At 35.2% G+C, this 21,926-nt stretch overlaps 1 protein-coding gene across 1 annotated transcript in view; it reads right to left on the bottom strand.

Annotated features, from left to right (window-relative positions):
* LOC145280118 (voltage-dependent calcium channel gamma-1 subunit-like) overlaps window positions 1–10,290 on the bottom strand; it is a 274,495-nt gene extending 264,205 nt beyond the window's left edge. Inside the window, exon 1 of the mRNA XM_080131873.1 lies at window positions 9,286–10,290. Within this exon, the coding sequence (XP_079987999.1) occupies window positions 9,286–9,523 (238 nt within the window). The 5' untranslated portion in view covers window positions 9,524–10,290. The remainder of the gene's footprint in view (window positions 1–9,285) is intronic.
* Between the last annotated feature and the right edge of the window lie 11,636 nt (window positions 10,291–21,926).

The raw sequence follows: 21,926 nt of genomic DNA, 5'->3' as shown, positions 1-21,926 counted from the left end.
AAACCGTATTATGTGTTCATCAACGTTTCGTCTTTATTTATTTGAAGTCTCGAAATAAAGACGAAACGTTGATGAACACATAATACGGTTTGTTACTTTTTATTTTCTCTCTCTCTCTCCCTCTCCCTCTCTCTCTCTTCCTCTCTCTCTCTATATATATATATATATATGTATGTATATATAAAAGTCACAACTTCACAATTCCAATAGACATTTGAGTGTTAACAAGTTAGATGAAGAATAATACTATGAGAAAATTAGAAACATTGAGAGAACGTGCAGGGGTTGGTGACCACAGAAGACAGATCGACAAGTATTTGTTTACATTGGAGTTGAGGAGAACCATATTAAATCCAACAGAGAAGCAGTCTCTTGATAATTTGTTACGGAAATAGGACGATGCTTGAAAAGAAACTCTGTTCATGGAAATTCCTTCTGTTTCCGGCACATATAGAAAGAGGGTAAAAGATATATGTGTTTATTGGAAAAATTCCAATGACTCGTCTTGGGAAAGTTCCAACTGACACGCCTCCATGCACTAATGGTATCGTCACAAACGATATACACGAACATAAAGAGAAAATGTAATTTATTTGCTGTCCCATTCGAATGGTTTTGTATTAAACAATCGACACACGAAATTCCAACTACCCCCCTCTTTGTTTATTACGAGAGGAAGTGAATCCTTTCTAACGATAGCTGACCTTTTGTTTCAAGGCAAGAAAAAATTGCATAAATTCTTCTATACGGAAGACAAACTTTTTACGCTAACTTGAAACTAATATATTTGAAAGGTTACATCAACAACGTTACGCACTTTGCGGGAAACTTCTCATAGGTTCTTCTATTTCAATTGAAATGTCAGTGCTTCGACAAACTCGTCCTTACGACTATCCCTACTCTGAAATATATATATATATATATATATATATATATATATATATATATATATATATATATATATATATATATATATATATATATATTAATAAAACATGTTAAAAAACACTTTGAAAAAGAGTTAAAAACATATTTAATCTGAAAAGGAAACATTTGATAAGTGGATAGTCCTTAATCCGTGGAGTTTTGAAGAAATACTTTCCTTCTCATCAGAGGTTAGGAATTAGCAAAAGTATTTGATGAAACTTCAAGTAAGTCAAAGATCTTACTTGATAACAAAAAGTGAAGCAGAGTGAATATGGTGAAGAAAAAGGTGATTTCACGTGAATGGATTATTCAGGTGAAAGGTAAAGTATCCAATGACGGTAAAATCCAAAAATGTAAGTCCAAGAAAGTTAATTTTATTTTCCATTCGCAATATATATATATATATATATATATATATATATATATATATATATATATATATATATATATATATATATATATATATATATATATATGATCTCTACTCTTATATAAACGAAACTTTCGTTTCCTGTGGACTTGAAAAAGGCTGGGCCGATTTTTATGAAATTTCATACGAAGGTACTTTATGTGTCTGGCAGTGTTCTTAGATAGGTTTGTATCGGAACGTCTTCGATATGTAACGATCAACGGTAATCACAATAATCCGATGGATGAAGGAACAAGCGATTTTGACGAAAGGTTACTTTACACAGCCTAACATAACAAGTGCATTTGAGAAGTTTTATTACCACACAAGCAGAAAGGCCCGGCATATAAAATCAACAGCATTTTCTTTGATATGGTAGAGGTGCGTTCGAAATGAATGTTTTTGTTTAAAGCATTATTGCACCATGATACTTGATTTTTGCATTTTAACCATTAATTCAAGCCATTGTTTATTAAAAAAAAAAACAGTAGGTTCTCTACAGTGCAATGTAGACTACAATGTATTGTAGAATAACTCACAGCGGAGAGGCATGTGAAGCTTCCTCCCGATGCACTGCGATGGATCCCCAACTATAGCAGAATATAAATCTACTTGATTGAAAAATGATCGATTTCGTCGATTCCGATGACAATAAAAATATGGGAGTGTAAAACTTCTGTTGATCGTCATTCAAACACCGAGCAATATCGGGTCTTCCTGCAAGTATATATATATATATATGTGTGTGTGTGTGTGTGTGTGTGTGTGTGTGTGTGTGTGTGTGTGTGTGTGTGTTATTTGTTCTTGCGATACATTTAGAACGAATTCAATTATTTACGAAAGTGCATTTTTTTCTTAAATGCGAGTTGGGAATAATTTTCCCTTTAACCAATTTGGTACCTCCATCTGGAGAGCGGCATATATATTGTTTTTAAAATATAATTGTCCACTGACACGTGTTTTGTCGTATACGACTCATCAGAGTGGCTGAATCTAGCGAGATTCGAAATCGGGACCCCACCAAACTTTCTTTATTCTTCCATGAATGAATGCATAATCCTCTGTATGCGCGTATCGTTACGTTTAATAATATAAATGTACCCATGCACTTGGGAATCGTGTAAACAACCATGTGCGTATGGATAAGCGATCACATGTGCACGTAAGTTTATACCCTAACAAATGGATGCATATACATCTATGTAATATTTTATATAACGCAAGTTCTTCTACGTCCATCTTTCTCTGTTTCTTCTCATGCACAGAAGTGGCATGATGTAGTGGTTAAAGGTAAGAATTTGGAGATCAACGTGGCGAGTTCGAGATCTGTCGAGGCTATTGCATCACTGTTTTTTATAAAGGTACTAGCGACGGGTACCCGGCGTTGCCCGAGTGTTTGGAGGTGTGTGTGGAAACTCCGGGGGGGGGGGTAAAAAAATGTTTTGGTAGGTAAGTATGAGGATCGAACCCGAACCCTTGAGGCAAAGTTGTAAATTAAAGTGTGAAAAAAAAAACGTGCGACGTTAACGATTGCCCCATCGCGAGATGCTAACAGAAACACGTTTGAATTTATTTAATTACTTGGATTTGGCAGGTGCCCGTTTTAATGAGTTAATGAGGTCAAGTTTGACTGCGGGATAGTATTTCATTTACTGCGGGACCGCTTCCCAAGATGTTATAGTAAAAAGACTAATCCACATGCGGCGAGCGACAAATGTTGAATATTTATCTTCCCAAATTCGAGCAAATTAAATAGACAGGCGAGCTTCGTTGTTAACTGTGAGATATTACGATTTATATGTGATATAAAAAGTTTTAAAAAGTTGTTAGGCGAGCGACCGGTTCTCTAAAAAAAAAGCCTTTTGTAGACATACAGAAAAAGCAAACACACATACAAACATACATTTTCGCTTTTATATATATAGATTAACCCCGTATTTCACCCTCCTACTGCCATAAATTAAATAAAAGATTAAAATATACTCTTAAGCTTTGTTTTGCCCAACAAGTCTAGAAGTAAGAAAATTCCGTAGTAACATCTTTATCCGTGTATCTTGACATTGTTTTGCGTTGTCCTGGACTTTTTTCCTCAATTGAACCAAAACAAAGCCGGTTAAGAAACATGTGGATGATGATTACGCAGCCGTTGCTTCATTATAGATTTTTCTGCATGCACTCTTACATGGTGGTATTCATTATCTTTTGAAACTGAAAGGGGTCAGCATATTTTAATGGGAAGTGACTGTGGCCTAATGGTTAGCGATACGAACTTATGACCTGGGTGTTCCATGTTCGAATCCAGTTCGTTCCACAAATTCGCTTTCACTTAGGCAACCTTCTCGTGGTACCTATCGTAAGTACCCGATGTCTTTATATAAAGAAAATACTAGAAAAAATATCGGAGAAACCAATGCTAACAATAGAATCTTTGGATTCATACGATGATGAGGATGAACATGTGTCGGTGTTTATGTAATTTTAAGTATTGCGTGGAAACGTTATATTTTGAACAATAGTCTCTCTCTCTCTCTCTCTCTCTCTTTCTCTCTCTCTCTCTCTCTTTCTCTCTCTCTATATATATATCTTTCTCTGTATATCTTTCTTTCTTTCTTTCTCTCTCTCTCTCTTTCTATCTATATTTCATTATCTCTCTCTCTAGCATTCTTTTTCTATACATCTTTGTCTCTCTCTCTCTCTCTCTCTCTCTCTCTTTCTCTCTCTCGTTCTTCCTCTCTCGCACACGCCCTCACTCTTCATTATTAAAATACTATACAGGGTGGAACGATAGCATTATCGTCCTGGAAAGTACAACACCATTCCATTTCCGTTTGATGAAAACCGGTTTTCTTTTTTTAGCAGACCATCTACTAGTTGACCAGATGTGTACAAATCCCAAGAGCGATAGGAGCCTTTTATCATGTCTGAAAGCGACACAGTGTTCAACGAGTGAGATCGGAGATGCACCGTTGTACAACTTATGCTCTCAACCGATCCAAATTATGACAACAGGACCATTGCTAGCACCCTCAAAATGCATCGTTGGATAGCCACGAATAACAGGAACGTGCCCAGAGTGATGAAAATACAGTTTCTCGCCACGGTGATGGTCTTTGATGTGGTTTCAAATGAAGGCTACATCGTGCAACCTCACATCTTCGAAGTCGGCTTGAAAGTGAACACCGAAGTGTTCCTGGATGTGCTGAAGAGATTGGTGATTCCCTAGTGTAACCAATCGGCCGTTGGCAGACCCTGGGTGTGGCAGCAGGATTCAGCACCCGCAGGACTACTTCGTTTATTTATGCGTCGAGAACATTACCAACATGGTATCTCACAACACCATAGCCAGCCTGACCGTCGCCATCTGCCGAGTATTCGCCGAGCTCCCGCCAGCACCTGTGGAAAAGGAATGCGTCCAGTTACGGACTTGTATTGAGGCGGTTATTGAGGCTGAAGGCGGCTGCATTAAATAGCTTTCAGCTCTACTACATAATCAAGTTACCTGCATTGATTTTTTTCAATAAAAGTTTTGAAATAAACTTGTAGCGTTGTTTTTTTTGGGGGGGGAGCAACACTTTTATCATTCCACCCTGTAATATAAAACAGGGTTTCCTAAAGTTGGTTCCACTGAGCCCTGGGACTCCGTGAGTGAGTCTGAGGGGTCCGCAAACCTTTTCTCAAAGACGAACTAATGCTTTATATGGAAAAATTAAATGGCTGCAGACATTTAATTATAGTTTTTTTTACAGGAAAGAGATATGATTCATAACTACAGGTGTAAAAAGTTTCAAGATGGTTCATGAAAAAGTAAATAAAAAATAAATTAATAAGAAATGCAACAATTTTTGATTAATCGAATACAAAAAAAATGGTTGTAAAATTTGTTAAAATTTGGAATTAAAGTTTTTCATATTTATTTTCGAAATTATCTTGTTAGTGCTTTGTGAAAACCTTCGCACTGCTCATGGGTTTCATGGTGTCCTGAAGTTTGGAAAACTCTGCCATAAAAGACGATCCTCATTGTCACATAAGTCGCATAGACTTATGAACATACGAAACAGTAGAATTATCGAAACGCCCGCTTTCTGCAAATGATCGCCAAGTCCGAAAGAGGAATTCCAAAATGACGCGAAAGAATAAATTCTTTAGCGTCATATTTCTGCTTTTAGAATTTTCATGAAACGGATTTTTTTAATGATTTTGTAAAATGCATAAAAATTTGGTGGAACCAATATTCACGCCATTTAATTTAAACGATCTGACATGGATGATGATGCATTTGAATAAAATTTCTAAAATAATTATATTTTTTTTTTTTTTTTAATTTTTTTTTTTTTTTTTACATTTTCACCCCAAACAAAGCACATTGCCACTTTGTTGTAGGAGGCTACTATCAGGGACATAAGCTACAGGGGTACTATGTAGGGAGTTGTACAGTAAGATGTCAGTTCACGTTACACTTGAACTTCTGCATGTCAGTACAGTTGGGGAAGCAGAGAGCCGGAATGGAATTCACAAGTCTAGCGGTTCTGGGGAAGTAACTACTGGAGTAGAAAGCTCTCTTGCATCTAGGGATCTCTACAGTGTTGGGATGGGAAACTTTTTTTCTGGGATATTTCTGCGAGTGTGGGTAGCTGTATAGAATCTAAGATATATTTATGTCCATATTTCTGCTGAAGAGATGCAACTAAAACAAACGCTATATCAAGACCGAACACAACTTCTTTTTTTCGACAAAGAATCCACTGGTGCTATTAATTTTGGATTGGGGGGTTTTATAAAAATATTTTTTAATTCTTTTTTTTTTTCCGTCAAATATCAATAAAACAGCAAACGAAGTGTTTTATTTTACACTGGCAAATATATATAATCGGAGTAAGCATTGTTTGGCTGAGCGGGATAAGCTGCAGCAGAAATATGTCCCACATTTTAAACATTAAAATATATGTCTTGCTCATGAACTTATGCAAGTGCCAATGATGTTTGCATTTAGCTAATAACTTGCCATTTTTCCTCATGTACCCGCATCAAGCAATATGATTAGTGCAATATTGTATCAAGCAATATGATTGGTGCATATTGTATCAAGCAATATGATTGGTGCATATTGTATCAAGCAATATGATTGGTGCATATTGTATCAAGTAATATGATTGGTACATATTGTACTTTTACTGTAGAAATGGTTTTGAAGAATGGTGTATCTGTAACTGCAATACAAAGTGCTTTCGAAGTTCATTACAAGTTAAGACGGCATGATACTGTTCCATAGAGAAAATCAATACAAATTCAGAGTTACGGGTTCGGAACTTAAAGGAAAATGATCTGGAAGGCCACAATGCGCTCGAACGCCAGACAGTATTCGAGCTGTGAAACTTTCGGTTAATCAGTCTCCTACACGTTTAGCTCGCAAATATGCTTTGGCCTTCAGGTTTTCTGATTGAAGAGTCAGAAAAATTTTACGCACTGATATGCAGTTCTATCCATATAAATTAATGATTGCTCCAAAACTGCACGAGCGTGACTGGGAGGACTGCATGTCAAAATGCGGGAGCTAGTTCTGCCGCACCCATATATATATATATATATATATATATATATGTATATATATATATATATATGGTAAAACTAGTAATTAGTAAAAACCTGAAGAGAGTGCTCAATACTATTGCAGAGCAAATATGTGTTTTATTTTTTTTAGTACCGTTTTATCTGTTTGGTTGCATATGTTTCGGATATTGGACCGTGTTTACGATCTAACAGCCTCGTCAGACCTTACAGCTGTAAGGTCTGACGAGGCTGTTAGATCATAAACACGGTCCAACATCTGAAACATATGTAACCAAACAAATAAAACGGTAATAAAAAATAAAACACACACACACACACACGTATATATATATATATATATATATATATATATATATATATATATATATATATGTTGCAGCAGAAATATGTATACACATATGTAGCCAATAATAGTTGTATAAATAAACATATAAATAATTACGCTCTGCTTGTCATTAAGCACTTTTTGATAAACATCGGAGTTTCAGTAGATTTACATCTAGGAAACTACTTCGATACAATCATAATATATATATATATATATATATATATATATATATATATATATATATATATATATATATATATATATTAAACAATTGTTATATATACGTGTGCGTGCGTGTGTGCTTAAGCAATTATTTCATATATCTCAATTCGATTCAGATAGAAAATAATTTCCAAAGCAAAACGTAACTCAATATTAAAATCTCAAATAATCATTTCAAAATGTGCAATAAATAAAATGACAAACCAGAGTAATATCATATATGCTCTGAATTTCCCTAGAAACGCGTGTAAGTTTGTTTTGCTTCGAAATAGACATTAAATCATAGTCTGATAGAACTCTGATCTCATAGTGTCTCAAAAAATGTCATCATGCTTTAACGTTTATTATGTTTGTCTTGACAATAATGGTGATCAATTTGAACATTTGCGAACATGATTTTTCAATTACATTAAAAAATGAAGTGTGAGTACATCTTTACATTTTTGGTGCTTAAGATATAGTCGACAAATGGATTTTTTAATACATCGTTTTAAACAAAAATAATATTACTATAATATACTTAATTGTCATGTCGGAAATAGTTTATATATATATATACATACATACATACATATATATATATATATATATATATATATATATATATATATATATATATAAAGGAGTTACTACTTATCAAGGCCCGGAGGCCACTCGAGGATAAGGGTCACTGAGTGTACAGTGGTCAAACGGAATAGAATGTCATCGTTAGTCGAGGAAATTTGGTAAATTAGATTACGTAAAAGATTGACTCATCAAGAATTTGTTCACGTTGGACTTGAAGTCAATATTGTATTGTAGTCAGTTGGAAAGCAGGAAAACGGAACAGAGTTCCATAGGCGTGCAATTCTAAGAAAGAAACTCTGTTCATGGAATCTACGTTTAGGTTTAGGCACAAAATATATCCAAATATTACCAAAATTCAGCAAGTAGAACAATTGCAATTGTGCTTTTAGTAAAAAAAAAAAAAAACTATTATTGCAGCCATGACACAAGTAATCTAAAATATTCATTCCGGAGTTATGTCCCCTGCGTGTAGACTCCTGCTGTCTACTTTATAACATTTAAGAAAATAATTTTTAACTATAAATAAATTTCTACTCGATGATTTTTTGTCATTTTTGGATATATTACGATTTTCGACATGACAAGTACGTAATATTGTTTTTGCTTAAAGAAAGATATATTTAAAAAATATATCCGTCGACTGCATCTTAAAAAGTACCACATATTTTTAGACATCCTGTGTATATACGTGTATACCCGTGCTTTTGCGTGTGTTTGGACATATACATATATATGAGTGTGCGTGTGCGTGTGCGTGTGCACGCGCGTGCATGTGTGTGTTCGTGCGTGTGTGCATGTATATACACTCATATCGTTTGTATGTGTACATGTGTGTGTGTGTGCATTTATGTAAAAGATATTTATTTGAAGACACGATCGTCCCAACCATTCATAAATATAAATCGATGAAATAATAAAAAAAAACACACACACAACTAATAGATAAGTTGAAAGATCTGAAGATATAGTCAGACTGACAGACAGACAGACAAACAGACAGATCCCCTTTTCATATATATATATATATATATATATATATATATATATATATATATATATATATATATATATATATATATATATATATATATATAAGTCGCCACTTATTTTTATGGGACGTATTTTTATTTATTATTGTTTTATTATTAAATATTATTACGTCATAAAAGATATATCAGTAAAATGCATAATATATTTTGAATAGAGATAAGTTAAGAAATGAAAGTAGGAAGAAAATATTGCTAAAGTTTTTTTTTCTACTTACTTTTGATGGGTGAGTTTACGTCTGAGACGTTGCTCACCTCGACGCGGCAAACTCTCCACAGGCCAAGCGTGGCCTTAATCATATAAAGTCCACTGCTGTTGCGGTAATATCCGCGTGGAATGAGTAAAATGAACCAGTAATCCGTGCACATAGCCACGATTTGTAAAAGATAGGAAACGACCGTGCAGACCGTGGTCGCCAGGATCGTATAATGTTCCGTTTGTTTAGAGCCAGCCATGATTCCAGCCAATAACAACCGTTACGCGAACACAAATAAAAGGCAAAGAAGAGGTTTTGAAAAGAAAAAGACGAAAAAACACCAGAGAAAAATAAAAGAGGGGAATAAAATAAGAACGGATAGATAGAGAGAAGATAACGGACCGAGCGAGGACGAAAGAAAGAGAGAGAGCGAGAGAAGAAGCGTTGCAGGGAACTGTTGCGTTTTAATGACGAACACGGCAGCGCGGCCGGTAAGCAGTTTAGGAGAGAAATGGAAGAAGAAAGGAAATAAAAAATGAAGAAAATTAAGAAATAAAGAATAGATGATGCTTAGAGATGAAGTTTAAAAACAAAAACGAAGAAGAAGAAGAAGAAGAAGAAGAAGAAGAAGAAGAAGAAGAAGAAGAAGAAGAAAGAGGGGAAGGGGGAGGATAAAGAAAGAGCTATGGCTGGAAATGAAAAATTAACAATTGTCGAAAGGAAAGAAATAAAAATAAAAGAAAAAAACTAATGATCCAAGATACAAGAAAATAAAAAAGCAAATAAAAAAACAACAGAGAAAAAGAAGATAAAGAGAATAGTTAAGTTATGAACAAAAAAAAGAAAGAAAGAAAAAATGCGAGATCGAAATGAAAAAGAAACGCGTAAAAATTGAAGATAAAAGATTAAAAAAAAAAAAAGATAAAGCGAAAATATTCAATAACTAATTAAATGGCAATGAAGATGGCAAATGAAACCGAATGAGGGTGAGGATCGTATCCGGTCTTCGTGCTGGGATCAAATTACTCCCTTCTACCATTCACCCTTTTTCTTTTTTATCCTACTTAGGTCCCACTTCTATTTAGAGACTGCTCTAGTGCTCTACTTGTTTAAGGTTCTAAATTAACCGGAAAACAGCGGACTATTATTTAGAAAGGGTTGGGGTGTCTTATTAACATTTATTTTGTATGTTTTGTTTTTCTCCCATTTCTCATTGACAATGAATTTCTATACAAATATATTTACGCATACAAATACAGATTCAGTGTATATATATCTATATATATATATATATATATATATATATATATATATATATATATATATATATATATATATATAAAGAGAGAGAGAGAGAGAGAGAGAGAGAGAGATAGATAGATAGATAGATAGATAGATAGATAGATAGATATTAAGGGATCTGAGGACAATACTCAGCTAAATAGTTCGTTATATACGTACACAACGTATATATACAGATATGTGTGTGTGTGTGTGTGTGTGTGTGTGTGTGTGTGTGTGTGAAAAATAAAATTTCAAATTACTTGGGTGTATTTTAAGTAGAATGGCCCCCTTCGAGTAAATGTGGTATTGTGGTGACTGAGATGATTCAAGCAAAAAAAGAATAGTCATTTTATAATTTTTATAATTTTAAATCAAGTATGAACAACGACCACCATATTTTCCATAATTTCGATGCCCTTGTGCCAGATTTGTACTAAATGCAAGTTTTTATTATTATTTTATTTTTTATTTATATTTTTGTTGTTTGTTGTTGTTGTTTTTGCAAATAAATGATTCAAAGTGAAGTATGAAAGTTGCGTGGCGTTATTAGTTTAATAGACAGAGGATAATAAATACTTCCATTTTTGATGGCCTTGTGCCTTATTTGTTCGTATATGTTTGATATTGTTGGAAATTATTAATTCAAAGTCATTCTTCGAATGTTATATTCTTTGAAGAAATCCTTCTAAACGGAGGCAGTTTTTTAATGTCCCAATCCAAAGTGTTTCTTTAGAGAAACTGAATTTTTTTATTTTTTCCAACATTAAAGTTCGATCTTTTGTCGAACTGTATAGAATTGCGTTACTAAATGAACGTTTAATAAAAATTAATATTTTTGTTCTTCGATGGTAAATATCAGAATATCAAAATATATCTGGATGGACGCTGACGTTAGCGCCGCCGCCGCCGCGAGGAGTTGGAATGGGAACGACTAGCCTACCCCTCCCACGGACCAAGGTGTCTGGGATTCACATATCGGAATGCGCAAGAGAAAAAGCGAGAAACGTTGTAGAAAAAAAAGAAAAAAAAGCAATTAAAAAATTTAAAAATAAAAAAGATAAGAAAGGAAAAAAAATGAAAACTAAAACAGAAAAGTACAAATTTAAAAAGGGGGGGGAGAGAAAAAATAAACTCGTGAATAACAAAAGACAGAAAGAAAGCAGATAAGGAGGAAAAAAGATAGATTAAAAGTAAGGTAGAAGTTGGAGTGAACTGAATCAGGTAGCGATAAGAGAAAGAGTTAGATTTGCGTGGAGAGATAGAGAGGGTGGGTGGAAGAAAGAAGGTACTTTTAGTCTTAGAGTGGCCCAAAAATCCGAGGGAGCCGTCTTGTACTAGTTTGTCGTAGTAGTCACAGAGATTGATGGGGCGGATATCAATGGCAGCCACTACTCGTCGCAGGAGTTCAGGCGTAGACATACTTTGATAAAAGCTCGTGCGTCTCTCCTCTTCTTTCTATCTCATCTGCCAATCTTTTGTAAACAAACATTATCCGCAATACAACGTCGACTGTCCTTTTTTTTTTTTTTTTTTGCAATTTCACCCCAAACAAGGCACATTGCCACTTTGCTGTAGGAGGCTACTATCAGGGACATAAGCTACATGGGTACTATGTGGGGAGTTGGGCAGCAAGATGTCGGAGTACAGTTGGGGAAGCAGGAACTCGGAAGTGAATTCCAAAGTCCAGCGATTCTGGGGAAGAAACTACTGGAGTAGAAGGCTCTCTTACATCTAGAGATCTCAACTGTGAAGGGGTGGGATTTTGCTGCTTGACGGATTTGTCGAGGATACTTACGTCAAGGGGACACAAGTGCTTGCAGTTCGTCAGAGCATGTCCTCTTCACATTCGAAGTATTTATTTGAAGCGAGAGATTTTTCCCCCTCGACACAAAAATCGGCAGAGTCTGAAATGGTCTTGGTCCCTTGTAGACGATACTATGTTACTGGTCCCGTGCAATTCTAGGAAGTCCACTCCAGGGGCGTGCAGGGGGGAATCTGTGCAAGAGGTGCCTGCCTAACCACTTGGCCATTTTACTTCTGTTTTAAAAGTGACCTTTTCAGAGGAATGTATTATATGTACCTCACCGAGACGCTGTTTTTTTTTTTTACTCGAGCACCTGTCCTTAAAAAATTCTCTGAACGTCACTGGTCCACTCCTCCCAGGCGTTGCCATCTCTCTTTGAAAATGGTTAGATTATTACTGATCGCCTAAGCCGCCCTTACCGGAGAATGCCGACGAGGTTGCCCACACATTATTTTTGCAGACAAGAGTGCTCTTCGTCGGGGGTGGGAGCTGGTGTTGGCTCTTCAATCCTACTTTTCGACCCTTGTGTTGCATCTTTTCGCCGTGGGAGAGAGATAATATTAACGGGAGCACATTGATTTTTTAAAAATATTTTTCACTCCAAACAATGCGTATCGCCACTTGGTTGCAGGGGACTACGTAGAGATTTGAGCAGCGAGATGTTTGTTCCCATTACATTTAAATTTCTTCGTTTTAATGCAGTCAGAAAAGCAGAAAATAGGGAGGAAACACCAAACTCGATGAAAGAAACTATTAGAGTAGAAGGCTATTCATCTACGGACCTCAACAGTGAAAGGGTGGGATTTTGCTGCTAGTCGGGCAAGTCGGGGAGTATTTACATCGAAGTGCATCAGAGGACATTCCACTAAAGTACTTGTAGAACAGACATAGGGATGTAATATTGCAGCGATGGGACAGGGATTGGAGCTTGGTTGATAGTACGGGACATAGTAGATTTGAAACTCTTTTTTAGACCCTGTTTAAGAGAAAGAGAGAGAGAGAGAGAGAGAGAGAGAGAGAGAGAGAGAGAGAGAGAAAGAGAGCGAGATGGGGGAGACTAGTGGCAGATACAATAGCCCAGATGTAGCAATAATACTCCATGCATGATGCAATAGTAGCTTTATAGACTTATGGGATACTCTCAGCTATGAGTAATCTTCTAGCAGGATAAAGAAGAGCACACCGTAATGTGCGTGAAACTTTCATTAAACTTTAAAGCAAGTTAGAAATTGTTTGAAATGCGCTTAACTTAGGTCTATCAGACATGAACCGTTTCAAACGCACCGTTCGACCTGACTATTATCCGCGACGAATTTATCAAATGTATATACCATCGAATTGCTGTAGATATTGTTGAAATCATTTGTAGAAATAATTTACCTGACAGAGATTTAGTAAATATACGTCATCGACAATCAGTCAGATGGTAGCCTCGTTCTGACAGGCAGTAAATCCACTCTTTTTCTCCATGAGAAGGGGTTGGTTTATTGGTCATCGCCTGAGGCATCCTTACTAGAGAATGCCGACTGAGTTACCTAATTATTTTTATCTAGGCCAAAATACACTTCGAGTACGCTGGCTATTCAGACGCTCACTCTCCTGCATAGAAAGTCAAGAACACACAGTTAACATTTGTACTATTTGGATTTTTCGAGACTACTGCTCTCATCTTGAGACCCCGGTGTAACCTCTGACCTTCCTCGCGTGTATCTTATCTAAAGAAAGGTTTCCGAGTTTAACGAAATGCACTTGAAGAAGGCTGGAGTTTACATCGGCCGAAACGTTCAAACACTCAAAATAAGAACAGTTGTTCAAATAATCCAAAAATTTAAAAACCTCATCTCAAAAATACAGAAATACAAAATTAACAATAAAACATTCTTCCACATATTAGTTTTGTCTAAATATGATATGACTCTTTTCGGTCTTAGATTACGATCCACAAATTATTTTTGTCTCAATATGATATTACTCCGTTCTGTCCTAGATTGCCGTCGTCCCATTTTTAGTGTCGGTAGAGATAGAGTTTGAAAATATGGAGACAGACAGACAGACAGACAGAGTAAGTTTTATAAATTAGATTTTTTTTAGTATGGATAGCAGCACTCCGCACCCCCCCCCGTCTCTGTCTCACACACACACACACACACACACACACACACACACACACACGCACACGCACACACATACACACACACTCACTCTTTCTTTCTCGCATCCAACCAGTTTCTCTTACTGTTTCTTTCTCTCTGAGATTATGCTGCTCTGTCTTGAGTTCAGATGTGCCCTACTGATAAGCCTCAAACAAAGTCGAAACTCCAATCCTAGACTTCTGGACTTTGTTTTTCATGTGTCATGTAGTGCACGGCGGTTTGTCTAATTGTGGAAATTATTAATTTAGGTGACATATAACCGTAATTAAAATAGCTCAAAACAAATTCAAAACAAACCAAAAGTATACTTTTTAATAAAAACAACGAAGTGCGATACAAAAATGTAAAAGAAATATTTAAACAACGTTATTTATTTATTTTTTATTTTTATTTTTATTTATTTATTTTATTTATTTTTTTTTTGCATGTTTCACTTCATTTAAATTAGATAGTTGATCCTCAAATTGAATTCGGTTAAAAACGTTCAGACTATAATTGTAATTTGATGCTGCAATTATGTCTATTTCATGGGTCATTCCAGAAATAAAGTTTTTTATTTATAAATAAAATAATAAAAAATATACACCATTTGGTACGGACCCGACGATGGGAAACGAGATAAAAACGAAAAAACTTGGATATATAAGATTTAAAAAATCCAACCTTAATAGCCCCTTTGGGGGCCGTGGCTCAGTGGATAGAGAGATTGAATCTCTACGGTTCCAGGTGAGCATTGTCTGAATATAGCAGTTTCAATCCTCCCTAAAGAAGCTTAGTTGTCCAAGACGTTGTGGAACAACAACTGGAAGATAAATAAATAAAAATGTACCTGGATGTGCTGAAGAGTGTGGTGATTCCCTAGTGTAATCAGGTGGCCGCTGGCAGACCATAGTTGTGGCAGCAGGACTTGGAAAACGCATTAAATAGATGTCAGCTCTACCTCATAATCAAGTTACCTGAATTGATTTTTTCAATAAAAGTTTAAAAAATAAAAACTGTAATGTTGCTTGTGATTTGGACGTGGAACCACTTAGCTTTTAGCAGTTAAAAATAGCTAAGCGTCAAAATCGAAAAAAAAATGAAACTTGTCAGTCGTAAGTCGACTGAACGTGTTATTTTATTCAAATATAAATTAATACCTTTAACAACGTTTTTATTTAAGATGGTATGTACGTATGGACTGAGCTCAATGAAGTAATGAATAAGACTGGAGAGCTCTATGTTTTGATTTTGATTCTAGTTAATTACATTCAAGTCTAATTTCTTTTTCTTCTTTTTTTACTTTTGAAATCACTACTATATTTAGGGGCAGATTTTTTCGATTTTCGATACATATCTGTAGAGCATTGACTATATAATATTAAATATGAAATCTGCATGAATTAAAATATATTAAAACGTATTTTACAACCGAGCCACGCCAGGCAACCACTACTATATATTGAGTACAATATAATGATTTATAAAGAATTTGCTCTATTGTAATAAATATAAATTCTGTATAAATAAAATGTCATAGTGATGCGTATTTTATCATCAGGCAACACCAGGCAACCTGCTAGTATATATATATATATATATATATATATATATGTGTGTGTGTGTGTGTGTGTGTGTGTGTGTGTGTGTGTGTGTGTGTGTGTGTGTGTGTGTGTGTGTGTGTGTGTGTTATAAAATAACTGTTGCTTGTACAGCAACATTGCTTCCAACAAAGCCTTTATCAGATGATGACCCTAGGTGTAGGCATAGTTTCGGGGCCGAGGCATCACTACCACTAGCCCAGAGCACTCCAGCAGTATCTCACAATACCGCCTGACTTTGTTGAATTGGTGTCATACCATACCATACCCACGATGATGCAGATAGAGCCTTGTCTTGTATTTTCTTTATGTATTTTTTGTTTGTTTGTTTGATGGAGAAAGACCAAGATTATTAAAGAACGTGTAGGTTAAGTTCAAAATAATACCTCGGCATTCGACTTCGATAGGAAATACAATGGTTTTCAAGCCATTCCTGATACATTCTTCTCGTAGATCTTCGTATATTTCTAACTTACGCTGATGTGCCCAGTCAAAATTTTCCCCAAATGGAACTGTTTATTCAACGACAAAAAACTTTTTTTCAAATTAACAGACCAAATGACGACATCCAGATGCTTATCGCTTAACCTTATTTCAGTTGGAAATATCAGCCGGCGTTCTAAGTCGAATGCAATGTGCAGCCATCAAAAATGGTGATCTATATCTTTACATAAAGATTTTGAACTATTTCCTTCTTGAACGAAATGTTTTGTTTTTTTTTAGCTTCATTGGCACACAACATATCTTCGCAACAGTCTTCAATACTTTATAAGTCAAATACAAATAGGCAAAAATTCATAGATGCTAGAAATCATTGTAAGAGAGAAATAAAGCGTGCTGAAATAACCAGGAAACGCATAGAATCACAAAAGATAGGAACTCATGATTTCTGGGAAATCTATAATAGTGTAGTGAATAAACGGAAATCAGTTATGCCCCTACTATCCAACAACCAGATAGTCGCGTGTACGGCAAACGAGAATTCGTAACTACTTGCTGGCGACTCGTCTCCAACTCCACTTTAGAGCCAACAAACAACTCCCTCCCAAACTTCCCTATGCGGACGGAAGCCACACTAGATAATATGAAAATCACTCTTTCTCATGTCCGCGATATCATAAAAAATTTAAACACTTCAAAGGTGTATGAGTCTGATATCATCTCTGCTATATTAATTAAGAAATGTTCCGCTGAGCGAGTCCTTTTACTTTCCAAACTCTACAACAAATGCTTTGCTGAATCTTGCTTCCCTAATAGCTGGAAGATGGCCTCTGTGGTACCAGTGTACAAGAATTCTGGTGAAAGAACCGACCTTCTCAATCATCGCCCTATCCGTCTTCTCCTCCTCTTCGCTAAAATCTTGGAGACGAAAATAAATCAGGCACTAGTCCACCATCTCACAAAAAGTAATCTTCTCTCTGACCAACAGTACGGATTTAGACAATGTCGTTCTACTGCAGATATTTTAAGTCATCTCTGAACGCATATACCATGCACTGGATAAGGCGGACGAATCCAGGGCGAATCCAGGGCGAATCCTTAATGTATCCAAGGCCTTTGACAAAGTCTAGTATGAAGGACTGTTAATGAAAATTAAGTCATATGGTATAACTAGACGAATACTCAATATAATTGAGCCATTAATAGACAATAGAACCATCCAGGTTGTTATTAGTGGACCTTCATCCAAGTAGCATAATATTAATGCGGGAGTGCCTCAAGAGTCGATCCTTGAACCACTTTTATTTCAGATATTCATTAACGATCTACTTAGAAAATGACCTGCAAGCCGTAGTGGATTGGGGGCGTAAATCGATGGTTGCATTTAATGATAATAAGACTAAGCTGCTTTCCTTTAACAATTAAAGGAAGTCTCTCCAAGCGACAATATCCATGACAAATAACTCATTACCTGAGAATTCTTTCTTCAAAATCTTTCATACTGATATGCAGAATTTTAAATGTAATGTAAACCAACATCTTGTTAATCTTTCTTAGGCATGATCCCAGTTAGTAGCCACTTATATCTAAAAATATTATAGTGGAAAGAATATCCTGACTACATCCTCTCCATGATACTTCAATGGGCACATTAATGGGTACATTAATGGGCACATTAATGTACCCTTATGGTTCTCCATTTTACGACATCTACATGAAGACATCCAATGTGTGAAAAGTTATCAAATAGCAGTTTTTTTCCTACCATTTGATGACTATGCCTGGAAATTTTTTCTCCGGTATCGAAGGCTGTTTTAACAATGGCTGGTGAATGTGTACTCTAAGACTAATACAGAACGTTTACAGTTCCTGGGCCGGGAGCAATAGACCTTGACAGCTGACAATTACTGCAACTTGAAGGATTCAATTGATAGAAATCCAGAACAGATTGGTCAATGAGTGATCTTTTTGTAACTTACTCAGGAGGCCCTTGAGCGCCAAAGTGATGCTATGGCTTATAATTGGCGAATGGACCGAGCCGACCTCTTTACCACTTTCACGACAAATCCAAGTGGACGGAAATTACAAAAAATTTCTCCAACGACAAGAACCTCAGGATCATCCAGATATTGTTGCCTGGGTCCTTAGACAGAAGCTACAAAAGCTAATGGAATTTATTTTTTAAAAAAGAGGATAAAGCAGGTTGAGGGCTTTTCTGTACAACATTGAATACCAAAAGAGAGGACTACCACATGCATACATCCTAACCTGGCATGCCCCAGAGGAAAAAGTTCAACCAGAACAAATGGATTTCTGCATAACTGCAGAGGTCCCTGACAAAGAGGAAGACTCTGCCCTTCGCACAAAAGTAATGGCACATATGGTGCACGGACTTTGTGGACCACTGAATCTAAGTTGTCCATGACATGACAACTAATGCTCCAAAAAGTACCCTAAAAAGTGTTTTTTTCAGTTTATCGAGCGAGGCCATAACTTATCTCAAGTACAGACGAAGAAAACCAGAGGATGGAGGTCAGACTGGTACAATAAAGATGAAGAAAGGATGAAGATATATTCATCAAGAAATCACAAACCAGTGGATTGCTCTCTTACAACAGAATCCTCCTTCAGCAGTTAAACGCTCACATCAATGTAGAAATTTGTACTCGTGCGTACAGCAAAGTCCCACATGAAGCGCGGGTATCTTTGCTAATATATATATATATATATATATATATATATATATATATATATATATGTGTGTGTGTGTGTGTGTGTGTGTGTGTGTGTGTATATATATATAAGAAATTTCTAGATCTTATTGAAAAACACTTTCCCGCAACCAACCCCTTACACAAAATATTCTATAAAAATACCTTAAAGTTATCCTACAGTTGTTGCGAAAATTTAGAGATGATAATTAAAGCACATAATAACAAAATATTAAATAAAAACAATGTAAACAACAACAAAATAAACAATAAAAAAGTAAACACCATGATAAAAATAAAACTAACACTAGCAGAAATAATAATAATAATAATAATAATAATAATAATAATAATAATAATAATAATAATAATAATAATAATAATAAACCAACCACGGACAAGAACAACCATTCTATAAATAAAAATACTAATAACGAACAAGATAAATGCAACTGTAGACACCTCACACTTTGCCCAGTTCAAAATAAATGTCTAACTAAAAGCGTAGTTTATCAGGCAACAATATTTGCGAAAGAAAACCCGAATAACAAGAAATACTACGTAGTCATGACTTCCTTAGATTTCAAAACCCGATACTATGACCACAAAAGAACATTCAACAATAAAAAAACACCGTATAAAAACAACACTAGCGAATAAATACTGGGAACTCAAAGAAAGCGGACATTCGCCGGTAGTCGAATGGAAAATAATAAGACAAGCTACCACGTGTAGGCATCAAGACGACTCATGTAGATTATGCCTTCATGAAAAAATTGCTATCCTGTACTTTAAATAACCCCAACATCTATTAAACTGTAGAAGAGAAATAGCAAATAACTGTGTTCACAAAATAAAATTTACTCTAGGATAGCGATACAAAATAGTTTTAAAACTAACAAAAACAATAGAAAATAAACAAATAAATAAATTAAATAAACATGAATATACATAAACGATCACACATATATGTATGTATATATATATATATATATATATATGTATATATATATGTGCATATATGTATGTAAACATATATATATTTATATATAAACTAACAATAAAAAAACACTAACCTAGTTCTAAAACAGATCCCTTGTCCGATAAAATGCATGCCCATTGGCTGATAGGAAGGGGCACGTTGGATACTAGAAAGCTGATTGGCTAACTAAAATCTCAATAGAAGAGGAGCATATAAAAACGATAAACAACCACAGAATTCGCGCATAAGCCTGAGGAGTCCTAGAGTGAATGAAACGCCGAATATTCAGTGTAGCTTAATCGCCATATATATTTTATAAATTACTAACTAGCTCTACCTACGTATCGAGCACTTTTGAAGTAAATACTTAAAGTTTACGCATAAATCTATACTTTCGTATATTAATTTTATGTGAGTAAATTAAGTAGTTATATATACATATATATATATATATATGTATATATATATATATGCGTGCGTGTGTGTGTGTGTGTGTGTTTGTGTGTGTGTGTGTGTGTGTGTGTGTGTGTGTGTGTGTGTGTGTGTGTGTGTGTGTGTGTGTGTGTGTGTGTGTGTGTGTGTGTGTGTGTGTGTGTATGTTTTATGATCCCGTAAGGGAATTGTCCGGAAGAAAAACACAACTCAGTAATTAGTGCAAAAAAGTATATATAACAAAAAAAGAGAGTGGTTATACGTCAGTCCGACTGCCAAATACGCGTAACTCGTGTATAACATGCGTTCTAACGCTGAGAGACATATTCTCCCAATCTTTACAAATGAGAAAGTTCATTATTATCCGTAGAGTGGACACACCACAACAGCGTGCATGTATCCATATATGATTGTCTGACATTTACACGTGTATCATCTTTTCATGCGTCTAAAAATGTGTGTATTTATTTGTTTTTTTTTTTGCATGATTATCTATTCTTTCGGTCTGTCAGATTTCCGTTATTTTATGTCTCTCTCTCTCTCTCTAACCATATTAATGAAACCAGAAAACTCCCACGACTTCTACTTCTATTTCAATATTTAATTAACATTCATTTCATTAATGGAAATAGTTCACAATCAACGTACGCACAGTTTAACATGAATTGACCGGTAGACAAAGAAATAAATTGAATTCGTGTTTATAGCTTTCTTTAAAACTAGCAGGGTGCTCGGCGTTACCCGTTCGTAAATGACTCTTAAATATGATATTTTAATTCATGCAGGTTTCGTATTTATTTTTATACAGCCAACTGTCTATTGATTATTATATTGTACCCAATATATAGTAGCGAGTTTAAAAGTAATGTATCTATATAACAAATAAATGGCAAAAGTCTATATTCCAAATTTCACGATATTGATCATCTTACCATTTATTTCTTTAAGTATGTTGACACGCACAATTCTTGACAGCACCTGTTTCGTAGCGCAAAATAATTCATTTAATTATTATATCAAACAATCAATTTATTTCTTCTGGTGAGTTGGGGGCGAAATAAATGCATTCATTAATATAATAATTAAATGAATGATTTTGCGCTACGAAACAGGTACTGGAAAAGAACTGTGCATGTCAACACACTTAAAGGAATAAAAGGTAAGATGGTCAATATCGTGAAATTTAGAATATAGACTTTGTTAGAAGTTCTGTAATTACATCGAGCTTCATAAATTAAAGGATTGGCATAAATTATAGGTGAAATATAAGTGAAG

Source organism: Euprymna scolopes, chromosome 7 (assembly GCF_053919585.1).
Source record: "Euprymna scolopes isolate OS-2025 chromosome 7, ASM5391958v1, whole genome shotgun sequence".
NCBI lineage: Eukaryota > Metazoa > Mollusca > Cephalopoda > Sepiida > Sepiolidae > Euprymna > Euprymna scolopes.
This window is presented reverse-complemented; position numbering and strand designations above follow the sequence as displayed.